Source organism: Argopecten irradians, chromosome 6 (genome assembly GCF_041381155.1).
Source record: "Argopecten irradians isolate NY chromosome 6, Ai_NY, whole genome shotgun sequence".
NCBI classification, from domain to species: Eukaryota; Metazoa; Mollusca; class Bivalvia; order Pectinida; family Pectinidae; genus Argopecten; species Argopecten irradians.
In genome coordinates, this window is record NC_091139.1 from 9,172,373 (window position 1) to 9,194,053 (window position 21,681).

Below are 21,681 nucleotides of genomic sequence, written 5' to 3' on the forward strand. Positions count from 1 at the left end.
GCTAGATCTTACAAAAATGTATATCGTTATCTCAGATTAAATCGAGAAAAAAAACTAACTATATATCTCTTAAGTGTGTTTTGAAAAGTCCAATGACCTTTCTTTTAGGTATATTGCTATATGTTTAATCGGTTTCGATATCACGCTGTAATTTGAATTGTACGTTAGAGGTCAATTGATTCAGTCTAGGTCTCTAACAGTCTCATCTGTATATGATGACATTTAGATATATATACATATACTAATATTTCAATGGCTCGGATCCAGTTTAGAGAAAGACGCACTGTTTGCAAAGACCTTGGTATACCAAACGATACCTATATGATAACTGAGAATTTGAAAAAAAAATGGTAGCTCAACTGAGAATTTGAAAAAAAAAATGGTAGCTCTTTCGTTTGTTCTGGTTGACCATAGCATGTTAGAATGTTTAAATGATACTAAATGGTACGAGTCGATAAAGAATTCATCCAGAGGCCGCTCACATTTGTTTAAGATCCCAGTCGCATAAGAATATGAAGGAAGAATCTCAATCCCATCGCCATAGGGCATAATTGAGCATTCATGTCATCCTGACATAACTTGTTATTTTACTTGACCATGGAGCGATGTTTTCAAATGTTACAAAAACATTTTTTTTCGAGTAACATTAGAGTATAAGTAAACTAAGGAATCCTCGATAAGAGACTCGTCGAAATGGACATTCTATAGATCAACCAGCTTCATTTCGTTTCCAACCATTTGAAAATTGATGGTAACAACCCATAAGGGCACAATTTTAGTTCCCTCGAGGGAGATAACTCTGTTTTGTTTTCAGGTCACATGGTGCGTTTTAGCTTATTACATACTTTTATGACAAGTTATACTGATAAACTATCATACCAGCAACCTGATTATGCATTTCGCATTGTAAATATTACTCAGCTTAACTCCTCATATACCAAATTAAAACATTCACGGAACAAAGACAAACACAACAGCAAAATATCTTCTCATGTAACACATGATTATGCTAACCAAACTATATAAGTCTAACGAAAATACAAGGAGACTAACACATTCAAAACGACAGTTAGAATTGATTAGTTACCACCCTCAAGATGATCTTGCATAATACCAATGTAACGAAACGTGAATCAATTATAACTCTCATCAACTGAAACTGTCCACGTCATATTTATACGTGTATTATAACACGGCCGTCAGACAAAGAATTCGGTTAGTTATGTTAAACCTAATGGTGCCGTCGTCGGTAATGATTTGTACTTGAAAGAGGTTATGATTTACCCACTGTTTTATACGGTGTATTCCTTGTTGTGTTCGTGGTTGCAATGGTAACGAATGTAAACAATACAGGTTTTCGTACAGGATGGACTCACAATCTAACAAGTTACTAGTTTGTTTATTTTGGTTGTTAATAATCAAAATTATGTACCTCTACTCGCGACGACCGGCTACGGTGGAGGTCTAAAAGTCAGTAACTAATGTCCCTACAAACCATTGGCTTGAAGTCAATAAACAGATAACAAGTATATCAAAACTATTCTACGTTTTATAAACATAATTCTGTGATTGTTGCTGGCTTATCTTTTGATATTGATACGTGACCTTTAACCTGGGGCTGTACAACAAAAAGGCGATATAATTGGGGACGTTTACTTTTCCCGGATATCTGGTTCTATTCTATTTATTCTGTCTTTGTATTTAGAGTTATCTGCCCTTATGGGTATATGTTATTGTTGACGTCATATGGTGACGTGTGTAACGTCATTGTGTTCGTGGGGAATGACGTGAATGTCGCTCCCATAACAATACCGTCATAATCGATACTTTTGACTTTATCCTACCATTTAGATGTTTCCTATTTTCAGCTTTAGTTTATATGGTTGTGTTACAGCGCATATGTTCCCTTGTATGTGTTTCGGTTAACGATTATGTTACTATGGCGATGTTCTTTATATTTTTCAGAATGTAAGACATTAGAGTGTGAGCAGACGTGTATAAATGACCAATGTTCCTGTCGGGATGGCTTCAGATTGAACTTCGACAACCGGACATGTGACCATATAGGTATGTTATTATCATGACTCTGATGAAGTTTTGACCGTTAACGTAAACGTTAGACTAGTTGCTTTCCCCTAGAATATTATTCTTTAGAAAAAAGTGAGATGATTTAGTCTAAAGAAATAATCTGATTCTAAGCTTCAAAATAGTTAATCCTTTAAAAAATTAACAACAAAAAAGACTAAACAAAACAACAAATAAACCAAACAAAACTAAACAACAAAAAACAAAAAAAAAAAAAAACAAAAAACACTAAAAAACGGTAAGTCTATATAAACGTTATTAGCTTCGATATAACTACAATACTTTTTTCCCAAATTTCTCCCGATCCTCATCCTTGACGACGAAAGCTATAAAATTACTATTTCCATGTGGGTTTGTGTTACGGATACCAACAGACGATTTGTATATACAGCATAACAATCTAATGCAGTACATAGTGAACACGTGGGAAATAGCCTGCCTGAATGTAAACAACTTATGTTCCCCACACACATGTACTTACATCTACACCATGATAGATGAGGGAAGCAGGCATTTCTATGTTCTGTCGTATAATGAGCCTATTGCAAGTTCCAACAGATGGGGTAACACAAGCAGTCATTTACCGCGTGTCGCCTGACATAGCTTCACGATCTTACAGCTCCCTTGTCTATTGGTAGGAAGGAACAAAATAAACGTAGATTTAAGAGATAAAGTTTTTTAAAGGTTATTTATAAAGTGCCTAGAGCACTTACTCGAAGTGAAATACTGCCAATGTGCTTCATGTTTTCTTTGTTAACATTTATTGCTGATCATGGCATCCTATTCCGACAAAGGAACCACAATATTTGTATCAACATTTAATCTAGTGTCATAATCACAATCACAGGGGATCAATTCCCGATGATGAATTGAAATACGAAAACATTAATTCCCCTCAATGCTTCTACTTTCATTTTAGTGACTTGTGACTAATGTACATAAGCAAAACTTTATCACTTTTACACAAACAAACCACAGATGGTCCATTAATGAATTAAAATACAAGCATTTCAAGTCCGGAGTGTGTTTTAGTGATTGTTTGCTCAAGAAGGGAATTTTATCTATTATTACATAGTTATTTAGTTTTTGGATATTACAGAAATACATCATTTTGCTTGTGGGTATATATCTATTGTGACGTCATTGTTTTATGAGCGAAACTCAAAAAACATATGACGTTACGTTGTCAAATACACGACGTCACAATTAATACCTAGCCTCATGTGCAGATACTTTGCAATACTCAGATACAGACGATGAATCTCCGACGAAAGGTTAATCACTCGTTTTATGTGTAATATGTCAATGGTTTCCAGAGCGATATCGAGTGACAGTTGCTATTCATCCAACAAAGGAATTTATCCTGACGTGGGCGACGTCATCAATCGGTATGATTGTGGACGGCATAGAAGAGAGGATGTACGTTGATGTAAGTACTCAGCTCAGTAATTATGTTATCACGTTACTTTTTTTATATTACACATGGGAACAAGTCTTCCTCAGGAGAAAGCTATCATTCCCTCATGAAGGAATTATATAGAGTAATCGGTGCCAGAAGACGAAGCAGAAAAGTAATCGGCTTAAGAATTTTATTTCTTAAAAAAAATGGAAACAAAATACGCTCATCCTATAATCAATATATCACCGAAACTGCTCCAAGCGGAAGTGACGCAAATCGCTCACATATTGTTTTTTTTCTTCATTTTTTTTGTTTTTTTTTTTGTGATTAAATTAAAAGCTGAATCCTGTTGCAATGGTTATAGTTAACCAACACTGAGCTCTCAGTTGTAGAGGTTTTCATTTTTGGCTAGGATGTCAAAAATTGCAAAGTGCATTTTCTCAAAAAAAAAAAAAGCAAAAAAAAAAAAAAAATGCTTTCTACCAGAGTAACTGTAATTTCCCTGCGTCTCACTCCTATGACTGTATTTGTATTAGAAACAACTGCTTTTTAAGTTCAATTGATTTTAATTGTTTGAACTCTTTTAATCAGTTTACCAATACTCCCATTATCCCTGTAACAGAGTCCCTGTCTAGTATACAGAGTTCTGAATCTCAGATAGAACCTTGTCTATTTAAGTGGTATATATGTCTTTAATTATTACCGGTGTTTCAGACAATTCATTCAGCCGATCGGCATAATATAGGGTGGTATAACCAAAGGTTACAGTTACTGTCTCTAGGAAGGTATACTATACTTATGTAGAAATAAAGACAGTCACTGGCCATAATACAATACGCAATACACTAAGTAATCTAAAATTGACACTGAAATATTTTAGACAATTTAAATAGGATGCAAAAATAGTTCTTAGTCAGTACATAAAACCATGTCATGATTGACTGCAAAATGCCTTTAAAAATAATAACTAAAAATAGGTAAAAATAATATTAATATATGGTCAAATGTCGCCCATAAAGGCCAAACGGGTTATGATATAGTGTATAATGCTATTTAATCCTAGCCGAAGTTTATTTTTAACGGCCTAACGCAGTAAGGAATTCGCATAATAATACCTATACTTAGCGTTAGGTAGAAAATACTTTACCGTGCAAATATGTGTAATAACTGATCACGTGTGAAACAGCTTAAACCAGATAAGTCTTCTAGTTCAACTTTAACGAAGGGATAAACATCATTTTAATACTTTTAAGAAAATGTTAAGAATTATTTGTAAAAAATTGTCTTTCGAATGTGTTTTTGACTGATGATGACGAACGTTTTAGAAAACGCAGCTGCTACTTGTAAAATATATTGTGAAGTCAAGTACGCGTAGGTTAGCCCGCAGTCAGTATAATATAACTGTTATGTGTGTTGTTCAGAGTCTCAGCATGCTTTATTGATATTGCACAAACAAACGGATACATTTTACACATTTTACAAAGAGTTCCAGCGCAATGATATCGTAGTCATCACAAAAAACTTTAACCAACCATTGTCGTATAAAGGAAACATGATTCTTACGAAATAAGTCATCTAAACTTTGACCATTGTCGTATAAAGGAAATATGATTCTAACGAAATATGTCATTTAAACCCAAAAGATGTAGGAATTTAATTAGCATACATGACAATTCAAATTGCTTTTAATGAAATAAGTCACTTATGTTATTTCAAGCGGAAATTGTATAAGAAGTTTTTTTTTTTTTACATATTGAGCGATATTCATAATTTTGTTTTTATGAAATTTTATTAAATAATATCAGTAAACAAATCACGTAAACTTTATCAGTATCTATTATAACAACCATAATTATTTCCATTTCAGCTATTCACGAAGTTGTGGAATCAAGGTTTGGACACCATGGACAAGTTCGGTATACTAGGCTTCAGGTAGGAAATCTGGTCAATAGTACAAGCAGCAGTTGTTTTAGCTTTTTTTTACATCTGAGTATAGGCTTTAGAGAGTTTGTGACCGTCAACTCCAAGGATACACATTGTTTCCCTGTCTACATAAAATCAGACGGGTCGATAAGAAACATTAAGTACACGAGTGGGTACAATGCATCATTCGTCTGCTGTCACAAACCAAAAAGGGAAAGATTTAAAAACAGCATCTGTTGACGCAGACAGGTTAGAAATACAACTTAGCTACAATTCATAAGATTTGGCATCTTAAGTCCAGCTCATCATTTGTTTTTTGTTTTAGTTAATTTGGAAGAAGATAATCTGTAAGTTTACAGACATTCTTTGAGGTATAAAAATGGTTTTGTTATCTGTATTATCTGTATAGGCGTTGAAAACCTCTACTTTAGTCGTATTCACAGCCCAAAGATGTAAAGTTACTTGTGGTGTACACTGTTGATGCAATACCTGAACATATTATTGACAACTGAATTACTTCTCCTAAATAAACTTAAAACAAATAAAGATGTCACTTGTGTATCATTTTTGCTGTTTAGATCAGATAAAACTATTGTTAGTTTAAAGATTCATTCATTAAAAACAGGAAAAGACGAATTCGTATTTTTTATCAGTAACAAAAGTTACTAACTTTACACTATAACCATCATTGAAAGTTTGAGCTTTTTTTCTAATTCAGAATAAAAGTACTTAAATAAGTAATTGCATTCCGCACAAAACCCATGACACTATGCCCTATATTGCGTCTACTGATTGCGTAGACGACAAAAGCAACCGATTTCTTTTATATGTACTTTTGTGTTAACAAGACATATATATATATATATATATACGATTGAAAAATAGTTATTAATATTAATTATTAATGGTTATTTATGTTTATGCTCTGTCGGCGATTGAACATCTTTAAACAATAATACACTAATCCTTTAATAATCTTTATTTCAGACTCAGGTGTCATATGTCCAGGATTATATTTTAAAGTTAAAATGATTCTTATTTCAGTAACGTTAGCACCGGAGTCGTATTTAAGTTCTATTTCTACTTTGAGAAGTACGAAACTCCCAAGTTGGGCCCCATTCTTAAAGGAACCATGACAACGGGCAACATAGGACCGGTGAAACTAGCGGACAGATATGTCAATTATTTCCTAGAACCGGGTATGTCAGTTCACTTGATTGACTTCCACTTGAGCAACGCTGAAAGTGTTCGTTGTATTATGTATTCTTGAAAGTTTGTTTTCGTTGTATTTTTATTGTTTGTTGAAGTTTTCGTTGTATTTATTTGTTATTCGTTATGTTTGAAAGTTTTCGTTGTATTTATTTTTATTAGTTATGTTTGAAAGTTTTCGTTGTATTTATTTGTTATTCGTTATGTTTGAAAGTTTTCGTTGTATTTATTAGTTATTCGTTATGAGAACACATTTGAATTAAATCTTGATATAGTTACATGTATACTGGTAGTCAAAAGTCAAATACACGATTTAAAAGTTATATCGATAAAAATGAAACATGAGTAATTCCCCTTCCTGTGTGATTGACTTAGTTCGTCTATAAATAGTTCAGTTTAATTATTCATAATGTATGATATAATGTTTGAAAAGCATACTTGGTTTTAGGTAATGTTAAGTTAACGTCCTATTAACAACCTGTGTCATTTAAGAATATACCAGGTTTGTAAGTGGAGGAATGCCGGAGTACCCTTAGAAAAACCACCGAATAGCGATCAGTATCTGGCAACTGCCTAACATGGGATTCGAATTCGCAACTCAGATATTTTATGGTAATAAGTCGGGAATTCTTATGGAAGTTCGATACAACACGACCACTGTGACCATCTCAAACATACCGATGCCATTTATATAACTAGTTATTTGACCTAAGGGTCTTTTCATACCTCTCGAATTGGTATATTTTAAAATAACCATAGACTGTTCGGCACCCGTAGACGTAAAACCTCGGCTGTGGTAGAGTCTTATTACTCAGCGAACCGATGTCCTTTGCTTTATGACATTACATCCAGCTCCTTACAAGACCATCAACAGTTTATTGAACTTCTCTTACTTAACTTTAATAGATCAAGAATTGTTGTGGTCCGTACGTAAATAAAATGCTTCGCATTAAAGCGATTGGAGATCCATGTCGTACAAAATAAACGATGCATTTGGGCACCATCGTTAGCCTTTCTTGTGACAAAATCGATAAAAGTTTGTAAGAATATAGCACGATCAGTCTGCTAAAAACCCTTTAGTCTCACACTTAAATTCGTCTGACTATATATGTGTGTGTGTAAAAAGAAAAAAAATGTAAGTACCACGTTCGAATTTTATTAAAAAACCAATTTAGCCATTTAGCCGTTTTTACTTTCTATAAATGTCATTGCTCTGTTGTTGTAGACTAATTCATTTATACATGTATATACGGGTTCATTTCTACGAGTTTCGTGGGATTATTACATCGCCGCATGAAGACTTCCATGATATTTTTGTTACACGGGCATTGTGATTTAAACATAACTACTGGTTATGTCGTTCGGCTCTGGTTCTCAGGGACTAATCTAAAGGCAATTTTAGACGGATAATGATGTTACTGATATCTTAATGCTTAACACTTCAACAAAGAAAGAGACGTAATGCGTATGATTCAACTTAAGTGCATATCATTCGAAGGATCCTTCCCAGGTTTCATGATTGAAGAGAAACACTTAATACATGTGATTTACGGAACAGATCTCACAATGCGGTATTCAAAGCAAATGTTTAATATCGGTGCTTTCACAACACATATTTCAGTAACCAAAATGAAATACTATTAAAACGATGATGCCAGTATACGTTTAACGTATATAAACATAAAATTTTGCGTTGTATATAAATTTTCGTATTTTTTTCGTGGTTGCAATGGAATATAAATGCTCATGAATATATTTCTTTTCGTACAGAATATAATGGGATTAATTCACGTACCACGTGATACCCGTTAACGTTTGTGCGGGATTACTGTTTCTATTTAAAATGACATTAAAAATTATATCCCGCGCTAACGTCATTTCAGCGGGATGATTGCGAATATACTAGTCCCATACAAACGTCATCGTGGTATGTGAACCCATTGTGAAATAAGGTTTTACTTCATGTGATTTTAAAAATATTAATCTCGGCATGTGTCTTGGTAGACGTAGCAAAAGAGAAGGCCTATTTACTCTAAATTTGAAACAAGACTTATTTTCATCATTGTGTTTGAAAAGTTGATACCATGGTCTTGTCCACGTTACGGATTGAACCTTAGTCCTCCTACACCAGAAACACATACCAATCTTCGAGGAACTGATAACGATTGTCGTGACGCAAAACGCAGTAGCAATCCCTATATCGATTCTAAACCAGCAAGGAGTATAATAAAAACGTATTTAAATTTCCCCGCTATTTAACGATATCCACACGCACGGCTTGCTCGTCTATAACTCCAGCTTTCGATCTACATATAAGAAGATGGTAACAGGTCGATCGGTGCAATGCGTCTAGTATTTACAAGATTGGTATATTTGATAAATAGAAGAAACCTTAATGCTTTAAAATTAAACTGAACCGAAACTTAAGCAACATTATTATATAGAAAATAAATTATCACACTGTGTAAATAATTACATTGCTCATATTGAACGACTACATTCTCACGAATTATACTATATCTTTTATATACTTCACAGAACTGCATGTCGCGCGGGTTACCAGTTGGATAAAGGGAAAGGATGTATACCCAATAATACAAGGGAATGATCTTACATTATCGTGTGAGGCGCGGGGATCCGCGAATCTCAAGTTTAGTTGGTTTAAGGACAACGCTCCATTTGACCCCCAACTGTCGACTCGTGACGCCTTCCAATCTAGAATACCATCCACCACAGAGGAAACGATTCGATCTGTGATGAGGATAGATAGAGTCAGCCCATTCGATAAAGGTAAATTAGCGTGGAGAAACAACATAATTAGGATATTTTTAATCAGTAAACCTTTTAATTGATAGAACGTTTGCAATGGGAAAACAATGAAAGAACATAGTTGAGTTGTCATTTTTGGAAATAAATTAAATGTCAAGAATACGTGTTACTCTAGCCTTCAGTTATATTTACATGAATCTTTCTAGTGTTTTATAACAATATATGTTGCAGGAACTTTTACATGTGAAGCATCAGATTACGGCGAAGTTCAGAACAAATCGATATCCATCGACGTCATCACATTTCCATTGGTTGACCTTGACCCCTTATCCACATCTGTACGCCAAGGGGCCAATGTGACAGTCCGATGTATGTCGCCGGACGACACCCAGAACAATTTCCAGTACGACTGGTTTCAGGACGGCTATAAGATTCAGAATGGACAAACCGACAAACGTGTTGAGGATCTCAAACCTACCGGAATCCGTCTGTTCGTACGTAACATGCAGCACGGATCGGTCTTCACTTGTCGCGTCACCAACAAAGCAGGCTCAGTAAATGTCACTTCGCATGTGTATGTGTGGCCTGGTAAGTTTCCTAGAACAATAGTATATTGAAATATGTACAGATGTTGATACTTCAAAGATGCTTCACCGCTGACGAACGGTATTTCTTCTCTTTTAAAACAAGAAACAGATGGAATAGTATTGTTCTTCTGTTTCCAAAACTTACTTACTGTACACCATTACCACCATTGATAAAATTTGAGCCTCTTATTTTACTTCAAGATATATAAATATAAGAAATATAAATTGCGCCCTGAAAAACAATCATGGCACTATATCTATATGGAATACTGCTTGTGCATCCATCAGAAGTAAAAAAAAATATTTCGTGGTATTGTTTGACAAACAAAAGTGCTAATTAGACATATGTATACAAAAATCTTGTTCAAATGATAAACGACGAGTATCTCTATTGAATAAAAACATTTTATATAATGGCAGATGTTTTAATACAAAATAACCATTTATTATATTACGTCTGAGAAACAAGAAACAAATTGAATTACCTTCTTTGGCAAAAAATAGTGAATTATGCTATCCTGACCAAAGTAATGGTAAAACAGTCTGAAATATCTTTATATCGTTTCATAAGGATTTGTTCTAATATGTTTTCATTTTCTGGAGTTAAAATAATATTACACTAAGAATTGCTATTCAGTTTGTAGGGTAAAGTCGAATATGGTTTGAATAAAGAAAGTTTAAGTATTATCTATAAAATGTTTTACAAATAATTACATTGGATTCATTGGTACCATACCGCTGTTGATTCCGTTTATGACAATGATGTTTAAAACGGACAACAATGATAAAACCCAATACAAATCACTACCTGAAATTATCAAGACGCCAACTTATGTAAAGAAAGACACATATGAACTATAATCCAGACGATTTGACGAGTATAAGATCCACATTGCAGAACTTATTAACCTTTTAGATTCTTGCGATTCCTTTGCACCTGATCTGATTTGTTCTTCTCGTTTGAAACAAATTACGGTTACAAAATGCAATGTTATTTTGATAATAGGTGTATAGATAGGTTGTAACTTATTAACTTAAAATATGGTTTCTTACAGCTAATGCCACTTCGTTGTTTTGTGAGAAATCTTACGTGGCGGATGTCGAGTGGAGGCGCACTGGAGGTGGCCATTTTGATAAACAGCGCTGTCCAGCTGAACCAACGGAAACAGGAGGTGAGGATTTATTTGGTCAAATAACCAAAACAGCAGATAATGCTGGTTTTATGTGAATTAGGGGGTAGTTCTCGTTCTATGTGAATTAGGGGTGGTGCTAGTTCTAGGTAAATTAGGGTACGGTGCTAGTTATACAACAATTAGGGATGGTGATATTTCTATGTGAATTAGGGGGTAGGGCTAGGTCTATGTGAAGTAGGAGTGGTGCTAGGTCTATATGAATTAGGGGTGGTGATAGTTCTATGTGAATTAGGGGTGATGCTAGGTCTATGTGAATTAGGGGGTAGTGCTAGGTCTATGTGAATTAGGGGTGGTGCTAGTTCTATGTAAATAAGGGGGTAGTGCTAGTTCTATGTTAATTAGGGAGCGGTGCTAGCTAGTTCTAAGTAAATTATGGGAGTGGTGTTAGTTTTACGTTAATTAAGGAGACGTGTTACATGCAGTTCTGCGTAAATTAGGGGCCATGTTTGTTCTACGTAAATTAGGGGGCGGTGTTAGTTCTACGTAAATAAGTGGGCAGTGCTTGTTCTACGTAAATTAGGGGGCGGTACTGGTTCTACGTATATTAAGGGATAGTACTAGTTCTACGAACATTAGGGAACGGTGTTAGTTCCTATTTGTCCTAATCGCAATACTTATAACTATGCTACCTCGTCACGAAGTGTTTCGTACGTACGTATTTCTCTACAGTATCCCATGTATTGCTTTCATTTTCTCCATCACTTAATTCAAGTTTAGTAGGCTTTGCAAGTTACAATTTATGGCCTAAACCTCTTTTGTAGAGTTAATCTTCTCTATTCATTTTCGCTGAAAATAGCATACAAATAGTGAAGCATAATTGTGTTGTATAAATAACTCTGAAAGAACGCAGATGGAGTGGCGACAGGATAAAGTCTACGATATATACATCACAGTGGTTAACCAATCACTAATTTTAGCCAAAAATGCATCGTAACGAAAAGTGAGAGAAACCTAGATGTCATGTGCTCAGCATGTATAATTAGTGAGGGAAATATATAATGTTGTTCGTTATTTCCTTCCAGCTTGTCAGTACATGAATATCCCATACACATGATTTTCGACTTTTTTCATATAGGATTTGAAATTAATTCAACCGTTATCAAGAGAACGTCTTACAACAACAAGTTATTTATTAAATTTATGATAATTAATTGATTATTTTTTTTCAATACACCATTAATTTAATGGAAATGTCCCACTTTTTTTGTTCAGAAATTATACAAACAGGTAAGTAGATATATTCTATAACGTGTTTCCCTTACCCTACACATCTTCTTTTCCAGCTAAGGTTGGATTGACGCCTAATAATATGGTTTTATTACTAAATTTCATTAGAATGGTACGGCCTTACATCAGATATCTGAAAGCTCTGAAAATTTTAGTCGTTAAAATTTATTTTCAATTTTTAGTGTTATTCCAAGGACGTTTACGCCTATACAAATTTGCAAATTCATCCCCATAATAACTTGGTTCCATAGCAACGGTAGGGCGAATGGAACGGACGCTCATTATACGTCAGTATATAAAACTTTATAAAGGTAATAAACTCACAGCTACACTGAAATGCGATCCTAATTACGTAATAACTACGCTATATTTGAGATATTACAATGTGATTCTAATTAGATATGATATTTTTATTGGTCATTTTTCCTCTATTGTTGTTGTATTTCTGAAATACTGTCACCGGACTGTTTCAACTGCGTTACGAAATTTTTTTATCATTCTGGAAAAAGAGATTATGATTGTATAAGATATCAGACTAAATAAAAGGAAATAATTTTTTTTTATATCCATAGTACGAACATATTAGTAGTATTCAAAATTCTAAACGACCGACTAATGAAAGGTTTACCAATTAAATCAAGTGACGAAATAAATAAAAAAAAAATCATTATTGAATGGAAAAAAACCCTATGCTGAGCTTTTTACAATTTTTGTAACATTAAAGTAGGTCTGATACATAACGCTATTTTTAATGTTACTATCAATTAATGCTAAAATGACGGCACTGAATAATACTTCTAGAAATCTAATCAACGAAAGCATGCCAAAATTGTTTAATGATACTAATAAAAATCACCTTTTAATGTTATTAGCAACATTTACATGTCTTCACCATATAATCATAAAGTATAATGACGATATAGATCGATATATAATTGATTATTAACGTAATTGTGACGTCACTAATTATAACCGTTATAACCTGTGAAGAACGTAAATTCATATGACGTCACAGCCTATGATAACCCTTTGTTAACGCAAATGTGAGTGACGTCATTGTCTATTATAACCTGTGATTATCGTAAATATGACGTCACTGTCTCTTATAACCCGCGATAAACGTACATGTGACGTCACTGTCTATTATAACCCGTGACTACCGTAAATGTGACGTCATCGTCTATATAACTCTTGATTAAAACATATGTGACGTCACTGTCTATCATAACTCGTGACTACCGTAAATGTAACGTCACCGTTTATTATAACTCGTGATTAAAACATATGTGACGTCATCGTCTATTATAACTCGTGATTAAAACATATGTGAAGTCACTGTCTATTATATCCAGTATTTAACTGTAAACATAAGGCAACTGTTTACGTGACGATACTGTACCGTGATAAAGCATTTATTTGTCACGTGGAACGTATGTCATTAGATCAATTAGCAATTGAAGTCGGATTTCCTATTGTATATACGGTTCTTGTAGTAATATACGACAGTAATGACTCGGTCCTCGTGCACCGGAATATTACATCCTTATAGAGATATAAATGCGAACGAATAAGACATTAACTCAACCTTAATAGCTCACTTCAGCTGCCATCGGCTTTAAAAGTAATTACAAAAACACACCCTTGTTGCCTATTCTGCTGTCAGGTTTTAAATATCGATGAACTCACAAGTAATGCTCATCACCTCTCCTACGCCCGAACAGTGGGCATCTATGTTTTAAAATAAAATTATTCAATCAACTATTAACGAGTTGGTGCATATTCTATAATATATTATACAACGTACCAGTATGTGACTAACAGCAACTATTTATAGTGTTTAAATTCCCCTGAGTGAGGTTAGGTTTTTGGTTTCATTGGGTGTTTTTTTTTTATTAATTGATTTAGCGATAGTGGCAAATCAATGGTGTCTCTTACATTGGATATTTTAACATAAACATTAAGCATAATGAATGGATGCTGGAAACAACAAATAAAACAAAATAGATCCAAGCAACATAAGTATGCATAAAGAGGCTTACATCAATATTTGATTTTAGGATTCAAATTTTACAGCCTATAAGCGTTACAATCTCGATAAAATATATCTCATTTGCAACCCTGTAGAAATTAAGGGAAACCAGTACAATTGTTGAAGAGGTGCGTGTTTGTTTGTAGATTTCAGTAAATATGGCTCCAGAGATAATGGTAAGTGTGTCGTGTTTTCGCACGTGTTAGCAAAATATCTTATATATAGACGTTGGGATGCATGGTATCCTGTCCTGGCACTCTGACCTTAGATTCTGACAGATATGTATTGTAATGACGCATAGCTGTGACATGTTATGTGTGTGACACGTCTATGCTTGTGATTGTATAAAAATGACATATGACTCTAACATGTCTATTCTTGTGACGGTATATCGAATGACACATAACGTTGACACAAGTTTGTGACAGGTTTAAATAATAACACAACACGTCCATGGTTCTGACATTTATAAATGAGAGCATATTACCCAGACAGGTCTATGTTGTTGACGATAAAAAATAACACATTGCTTTGACACGTATATGCTAATGACGGTATATCGAATGTCACATTAATGATTTGTCTATGCTTGATACGGTATATCGAATGGAAAATTACTCTGACACGTCTATGTTTATGACGATATAAATAATGACACATTACTTATTTATCTATGTTTGTGACGTTATATCGAATGACACGTATATGCTTGTGACGTTATATCGAATGACACGTATATGCTTGCGACGGTATATCGAATTACGCATTAATGATTTGTCTATGCTTGTAAAAGTATATCGAATGACACATTACTAACTTGTCTATGTTTGTGACGGTATAAATCATGACATTTTACTATGGCGCATCTATGCTTGTGACGGTATATCGAATAAGACGCATACTTCTCACACGTCTACATGGTACGGCTTTAAAGGAATTGCTTATTTAAAATCGTTTGGCGTGGTGATATTAATCACATAACAGTAACGCTTTTGGTGTTCGTCATGGTTGTTAATTATATTTCACTTTGCTTGCTGTTGATGTGAGCGTTTTGTAAAAGTAACACGTTTATCCACCTATATTACACAGTACATACACGTATCACATAAACTGCTGCTGAGATGTTGCAAAACACTGAAACGTTCGTCTTGATTTCACAAATAGCATTAACTGCGTTACATTTTCTCCTTTTGTATCAATGAGGTATGCTATATATTTGTGGAAATCGTTGAGTCATTGGGTTTTTTTTTACTCGATATTCATTTATAATACATAATTGCTTGCTTATCTACCTACTCACAATGATGATGTAATTGATAACTATTCGTATTACCTTGTATGTAGCTAAACCTAAAACTAATTCGTCATAAAAGACAACATTTCTCAAGCATTAAGAACGTTATCTGTGTGTGTATTGAAAACATTCATGCACGACCATTGAGAATATTCTCTAGCTGGATATAAATAAGTTATTTCGTCTATGCAGCAAGAACGTTCTCACGTGTGTATATTGATAACGTTCTCATGGAGCACATCGAGAACGTTCTCATGCGTGCGTATTGAGAACGTCATAACATGTGTACACTGAGAACGTTATTACGTTGTTCATTGATAACGCTCTCACGCGTGTGCACTGGGAAAGTAAATATAATCACAACAATATCTATAGATGTAGTATTTACACAGGAAGGCCGCCTCCTTTGTAGTGATTTTTAGTTGTTTAGCTATCAAATACTTGATGTTGTGAATTGACTTACATTTTTTTATGATTTAGCGTGTTGATTTTTGGTGTGTAAACAGTGTTTTTATATCTAATTTTAAGTTAATTTTTATGTAAAGGAATGTTGTTTATACAATGGTAAACATAAATTATGAAGCATTATTATCGCTAATATTTGCAACTTTTTAATCCTAAAATACTTCCAATATTATTAAGCATTACTAAATGTCAGTTATTGAAGACAGAGCACAGAAAAAACCTGATATGTACCAGCTGAGTTGATTGTTGCTAACAGAATGACAATATGTGTGCAAATGTTTCATATAAATCCATTTTTCTTGTTTTAATTAAAATGCAATTAATATTCATTTTTGATTTATATTTGTATCATAAAATACTATTCACGATATAGAATGATTTAAGTGCATATGCAAGCCAGATACTAGATTTTTCTCAGTAATTGTCGGACTTGTTTTGTAGATAACGTTACAGAGTGCAACACATTGTAAATATTTGCCTATAAATGTATGTGGTAGTTATTATTTCACTTCCATTTTGTTTAATATCGATTGTACGACGAATCAGTTGTATAATTATCTCAATACACTCAAGTATACAATGATCCAAAGCAATAAGCAATCATGATGAATGAACAGTGATAAGAAAAATTGCTTAATACTTGACATTAGGTTTATAGAAAATAACGCATATAGAAATATTTACTGGCATGAAATATACCCACCTAAGTTCTCCGATAAGTGTCGGATAGTTTACCAAGATATACAACCTACATTTTCCCTGCAACCAGCAATGGCATTTTCGGAATATGATAATAATAATAATGATAATAATTGGCTTTATTTTCATTCCATTGCACTTTGAGTCAAAGGCTATTCTCACGTGTGGTCGAACATATAAAATGTACAGTATTTACAGCATAGTTAATAAACATACAGTAATTATATAAAATGTAATCAAAGATATCACAGAATAAGCAAATCGTATACCAGGAATATACCTACCATATACATTGTACATGGTATTTTTTATATCGGAACATATTATATCTATTCTAAACTCTCGACACGTGAGATGATTCAACTGACCTATTAATTGGGCAGTGTTTGAAAGACGGATATATTTGAAATAATGTTGACATTTTCAAACCAAAATTTAATTTTATTTGTATAAAAGTATTGCAGGATAAAAAGTATATATGGTCAGCGTCTACAGTTTAAGCTCTGTTTGAATGGCTCTGAACACCAAAAAGCATGACCACTTGTTTTCTTTCTTAACTGTAGTCAAAATACAGTGTGTTTTAGACACTGTTTTCCCCTCTATTTAGTTTTTATTGATGATAATGACAAAACACGTCTTGCATATAGACAAATCGCAGCCATTTTTCGTTTTTTTTTATGTATACACTTTGATCACTTTGGTTAGCAACTCCATTTATGTCATTTCCTTTCAACAACCTTACCGACTTATGACACAATTACAACATAACACCATTCAAAATGAGTTTTTTTTTTTTCATTCTAATTGGAAAGGTACTCTTGCCTTGGCTTTTTCTTCAGCTTTTCTCTCAGCTTCTGGTTTCGTTAGTGATTACCAGCACAATATATCTAATGTTTTTTATTTGTTTTTGTTTGCATCAACAGTGGTGAAGATGTGTATGTTTATTATCCCCCTAATTATCATGTTATATATAAAATAACACTTATCATCTACGAAAGCAATTAATGCGGTTATGCCTTGGTATTTCTTTTGATATATCTTGCTGTCTACATCTAAGCTCCATATAACTCACATTGACCAAACATGTCATTGTCATTTCCAATATATAGTTCTGCCGACGGCGATAGCTGGCCTTTTAGGTATTTTTGGGGGGATTTCACATTCATCCGTTCAATTTATCACTGCAGTTGTTAAGCTTAAATACACGAGGCGTGTGTGGTGCATTTGCTAACAAGAAGTTTTATTGTGTGTGATGTAATTCCTGGTTTAGGATATTCAACCTTAGGGAAATGATGGCGTAACCATGCATGAAATGAGATTTTGTCAGCACTGTTATATTCATAGTTTATTTTGTGGTATTTAGGAAAACATTTGTTTTCGTCATAAGAGGAATTAGGTATATATAGCTTAAAGCTTGAATTTAAAATAACATTTGTGCGTTTCGGGATTAATAGTCCGGAAAATTGATGTGCTGTTTATCTGAATCTTCTGTGTTCCAGGCTACACTACGAGAACATGTTCATGTGACAAAATCTCTTCGCAATGCTCGTGGAACAGACCAAACTTCGCCAACTGCCAATCACTCGTTCTTGTCCAGATATTTGATCAGGTATTTGTCCTCAAAGAATCACACCATTGTATTTTATTCCTTGCGAATGTTACTTCTAGTCACTACCTTCTTCCAAAAATAGTGTGTCTTTGTTTATTGCTATTGACCATTTAACTCATTGTTTTGGCTTTAAACAAATAAAACGCTGATGAATTAATTTATAGAAATAGTTAAAACATTATCTTTAATTTAATGTAATTGCTAAATTATTATAAAGTAAAATATGCTTATCTCAAAACCAGTCACCATTATATCACACGAAAAGCCATCCTGAATCCAATAATTGATTATTCAGTAATCTATGTTCATTGTGAATCCTAATTAACGTTTTTGTCAACCTATATTGGCCTATAGGTGACATTATTTGTAATAACAATGTTACCTGTGTAACTCTTTATTACAAGACTTTTGATAAAATATATGTAAAATTCCTTGTATTTAATATCAAAGTGTAATATATGTTTTTAATGATATACAGAGTATGAACACAATATATTACACAAACGATATGGATTAAGTACGATTCATCGTCGATTAGTCCCACCTTCCGGTGATTATGACGTCAAAACATCAGGTTCAAATATGGCGCCACAATCACCGGAAAATGGGACTATTCGACGGTAAGTCGCACTTTACCCACGTCTTTTTTTCGGTATCTCGAAATCGACGTATGTATGGTTATGTGAATTATTGTAAATGAATTAAATCTTGATTTCAGTTTGAGATGTTACGTCTCGGATATCAACTGACGTCGATCAAATCAATTTATGACGACCTTGCGCAGTTTGTAACTACACGTAAGAACAGTTTGTACGCCGGGGATGTAGAAATGGCAGCGAGTCTGTTGTACGAGTTACTAAACCTGATGAAAAATATCCCGACATTGGCAAACATGGATGAGAAGATTTCTGTTGTGGTAAGACTAAACTCTTATACTCAAAATAGTCCATCAAAATAACAGTTTCTATCATGCATTATATATTGTTATAGTATTACTACTACATTGTATCGTTTCTATTCCTTAAATGAGTTTAAAGTTTTGATAATATTCCCTATCTATTTTTTTTTAATTTAAACATCAATATAAATTGCTCATTCACCCCTTAAATTTCATAATGAACTAGTCTAGTCTTTTATTTGGAAGAGTCTGAATGTGTCTTCGGGGGGTGAATGAGTTAATACGGTTTTTTATCCACCTATTTCAGTCCATTGTGAATGTGCTGGATATTATGCTATCAGAGACGTTGGAGGCATCTGCAGAGGAACTCCAGGTTTGACAAAACATAGGCTTTATGGTTGGAAACTATATTGGTTCAGCAACTAATTTAATATAAGGCCAAAACTTGCAATCGTACACATTTTATCTGTTTTATATTGTAAAGGGAATACAATCATATCTAATGGACAACTTGTTTGTATGGTACGTTATTAAATAATTTCTTTGTTACCGACGCAATATATGAAAGTTGTAATTTTATTGAAACATGAATTCCCTTCAGTATTTTCGAAAATCTAATTTTGAGTTATGTTTTATTCTCATTTCAGATACTGCATGTTGGGAAAACTATAATCAGTACAATTGATTTAATTGCCAGTGGCCTTACATCCTATCTCGATTTCGACATACGGATGCCTATATACTCTAGTCTTATCGGTAATTATGCTCGTTATGTTGTTTTGGTAGCAAATGCACAAGTCATAATAGATGACTAGGGTCACATTAAAATAATATAGAGCTAATTGTCACACTTATCGTGTATATGATACAAATATACAGGGTAAAATGGAAGACTTGGGTCACATTAAAATAATATAGAGCTAATTGGCGCACGAGTTTGAAAGAAAGTGAATATGAAATATGTATCGTCTCTTTCATATTTAATAGTTGTCCTATTGGGACAAATGGTATTCATAATTGCGTTTTTAACCATTTTTCCTATTATACATATACATTTAGTTGTCAAGTGTTGATGGCAATTAAACATATTTTGGTAGAAATCAAAGTGAAAAAGATCAGTGTTGGTATGGAGGGAGGTTTCTCTACTCAGGAACCTGAGATATCGACAAGGAGGGGGTCCTATGGACAGCCTGGAAGGCGTGGGACCAGGGCAACACTATCAGGTATAACGATCGATTATTGCTAATTAAAACATAGGAATCGAACTTTGATAGGTTTAGTTATCAATTCAAAGATACACGTTGTCTATGCATATCTGTATTGTTTTTGATAATTAGTTATAGTCAGTCATTGAACAAAATGATGTAACGTTAAAACGACATGATATTGTATATGGATATTTCAGTCTACAAGGCTACCATACGTGTAAATGATAGAATCATGTATCATTTATGATAATGTATAAATATCGCATTTTTTTCGCAATATTTTTGTTAGACATACATGGTCCCATGGATGTAATGGATGTGCGTTATACTACATTAGAATCGCTACTGGAACAGAAAACCACGAGAGCAAGGTACGTAATGATGTTGGACTAGGCTGTGTAATCGATTCATTAGTGATGGAATATTAACGCTAACTCTATTTTTGAGTAGAAATGTATCCCTATTGTACGAGCAATAACATCGAATAAAGAAATTACATTTAGCATTACAAGTATACTCATTTGATAATTATTCAATCATCGTATATATTAACATAAATATAAGATATTTCCATGTCGAGTGCTCCATTTTCACTAAATGTGTATTACGTTCAAAGTCTAAAACTGTCAAATTTAGCCATATAGTATTTTTTTCACTAAATAATTTACGGAATATAAAAATTAAAGTCAGCATTGCACACCTTGGATATAAAGAATTATATGATAATTGTATATTTCCACTGATTATAGTTATTTCTATGTAACCATAACCCTCTTCATTACTTTGACCAATCAGCGTCCAGACCGACCTTGCCCTCTCTGACGTCCATTCCGTCTACCCGTTCCCGACGGATCGCTTCAGAGGACGGAATCTCCATACTGAAATTATCATATTACATAAAAATCAGGTAAATGGCATAATTACATAATTATCGAAATATGTGATGATTGGTGATAATCACATAATTAGATAACCAGAAAGTTTGACTTTTTCATTTTTGCATATGGCACTAGCGTAATATACCCTAGAAAGATTCCTGCCTTTAGCTGCCCCGTATAGAATATCCAATATAACGTAATGACAGCAA

At 33.6% G+C, this 21,681-nt stretch overlaps 1 protein-coding gene across 4 annotated transcripts in view; it reads left to right on the top strand.

The window, feature by feature from the left end:
* Nucleotides 1-21,681, top strand: part of LOC138324914 (cadherin EGF LAG seven-pass G-type receptor 1-like) — an 81,719-nt gene that overhangs the window by 44,489 nt on the left and 15,549 nt on the right. For 2 of the 4 annotated variants that reach the window (XM_069270150.1, XM_069270151.1), the window contains 16 exons: nucleotides 1,966-2,067; nucleotides 3,402-3,514; nucleotides 5,352-5,416; nucleotides 6,452-6,606; nucleotides 9,155-9,406; nucleotides 9,617-9,973; nucleotides 11,028-11,144; nucleotides 12,378-12,392; nucleotides 14,568-14,597; nucleotides 18,379-18,488; nucleotides 19,207-19,404; nucleotides 19,694-19,759; nucleotides 20,034-20,142; nucleotides 20,484-20,609; nucleotides 20,884-20,965; nucleotides 21,390-21,501. In XM_069270150.1, coding sequence (XP_069126251.1) covers nucleotides 1,966-2,067; nucleotides 3,402-3,514; nucleotides 5,352-5,416; nucleotides 6,452-6,606; nucleotides 9,155-9,406; nucleotides 9,617-9,973; nucleotides 11,028-11,144; nucleotides 12,378-12,392; nucleotides 14,568-14,597; nucleotides 18,379-18,488; nucleotides 19,207-19,404; nucleotides 19,694-19,759; nucleotides 20,034-20,142; nucleotides 20,484-20,609; nucleotides 20,884-20,965; nucleotides 21,390-21,501 — 2,009 coding nt within the window. The remainder of the gene's footprint in view (nucleotides 1-1,965; nucleotides 2,068-3,401; nucleotides 3,515-5,351; nucleotides 5,417-6,451; nucleotides 6,607-9,154; nucleotides 9,407-9,616; nucleotides 9,974-11,027; nucleotides 11,145-12,377; nucleotides 12,393-14,567; nucleotides 14,598-18,378; nucleotides 18,489-19,206; nucleotides 19,405-19,693; nucleotides 19,760-20,033; nucleotides 20,143-20,483; nucleotides 20,610-20,883; nucleotides 20,966-21,389; nucleotides 21,502-21,681) is intronic. The other 2 variants (XM_069270153.1, XM_069270154.1) reach the window with 2 other exon arrangements.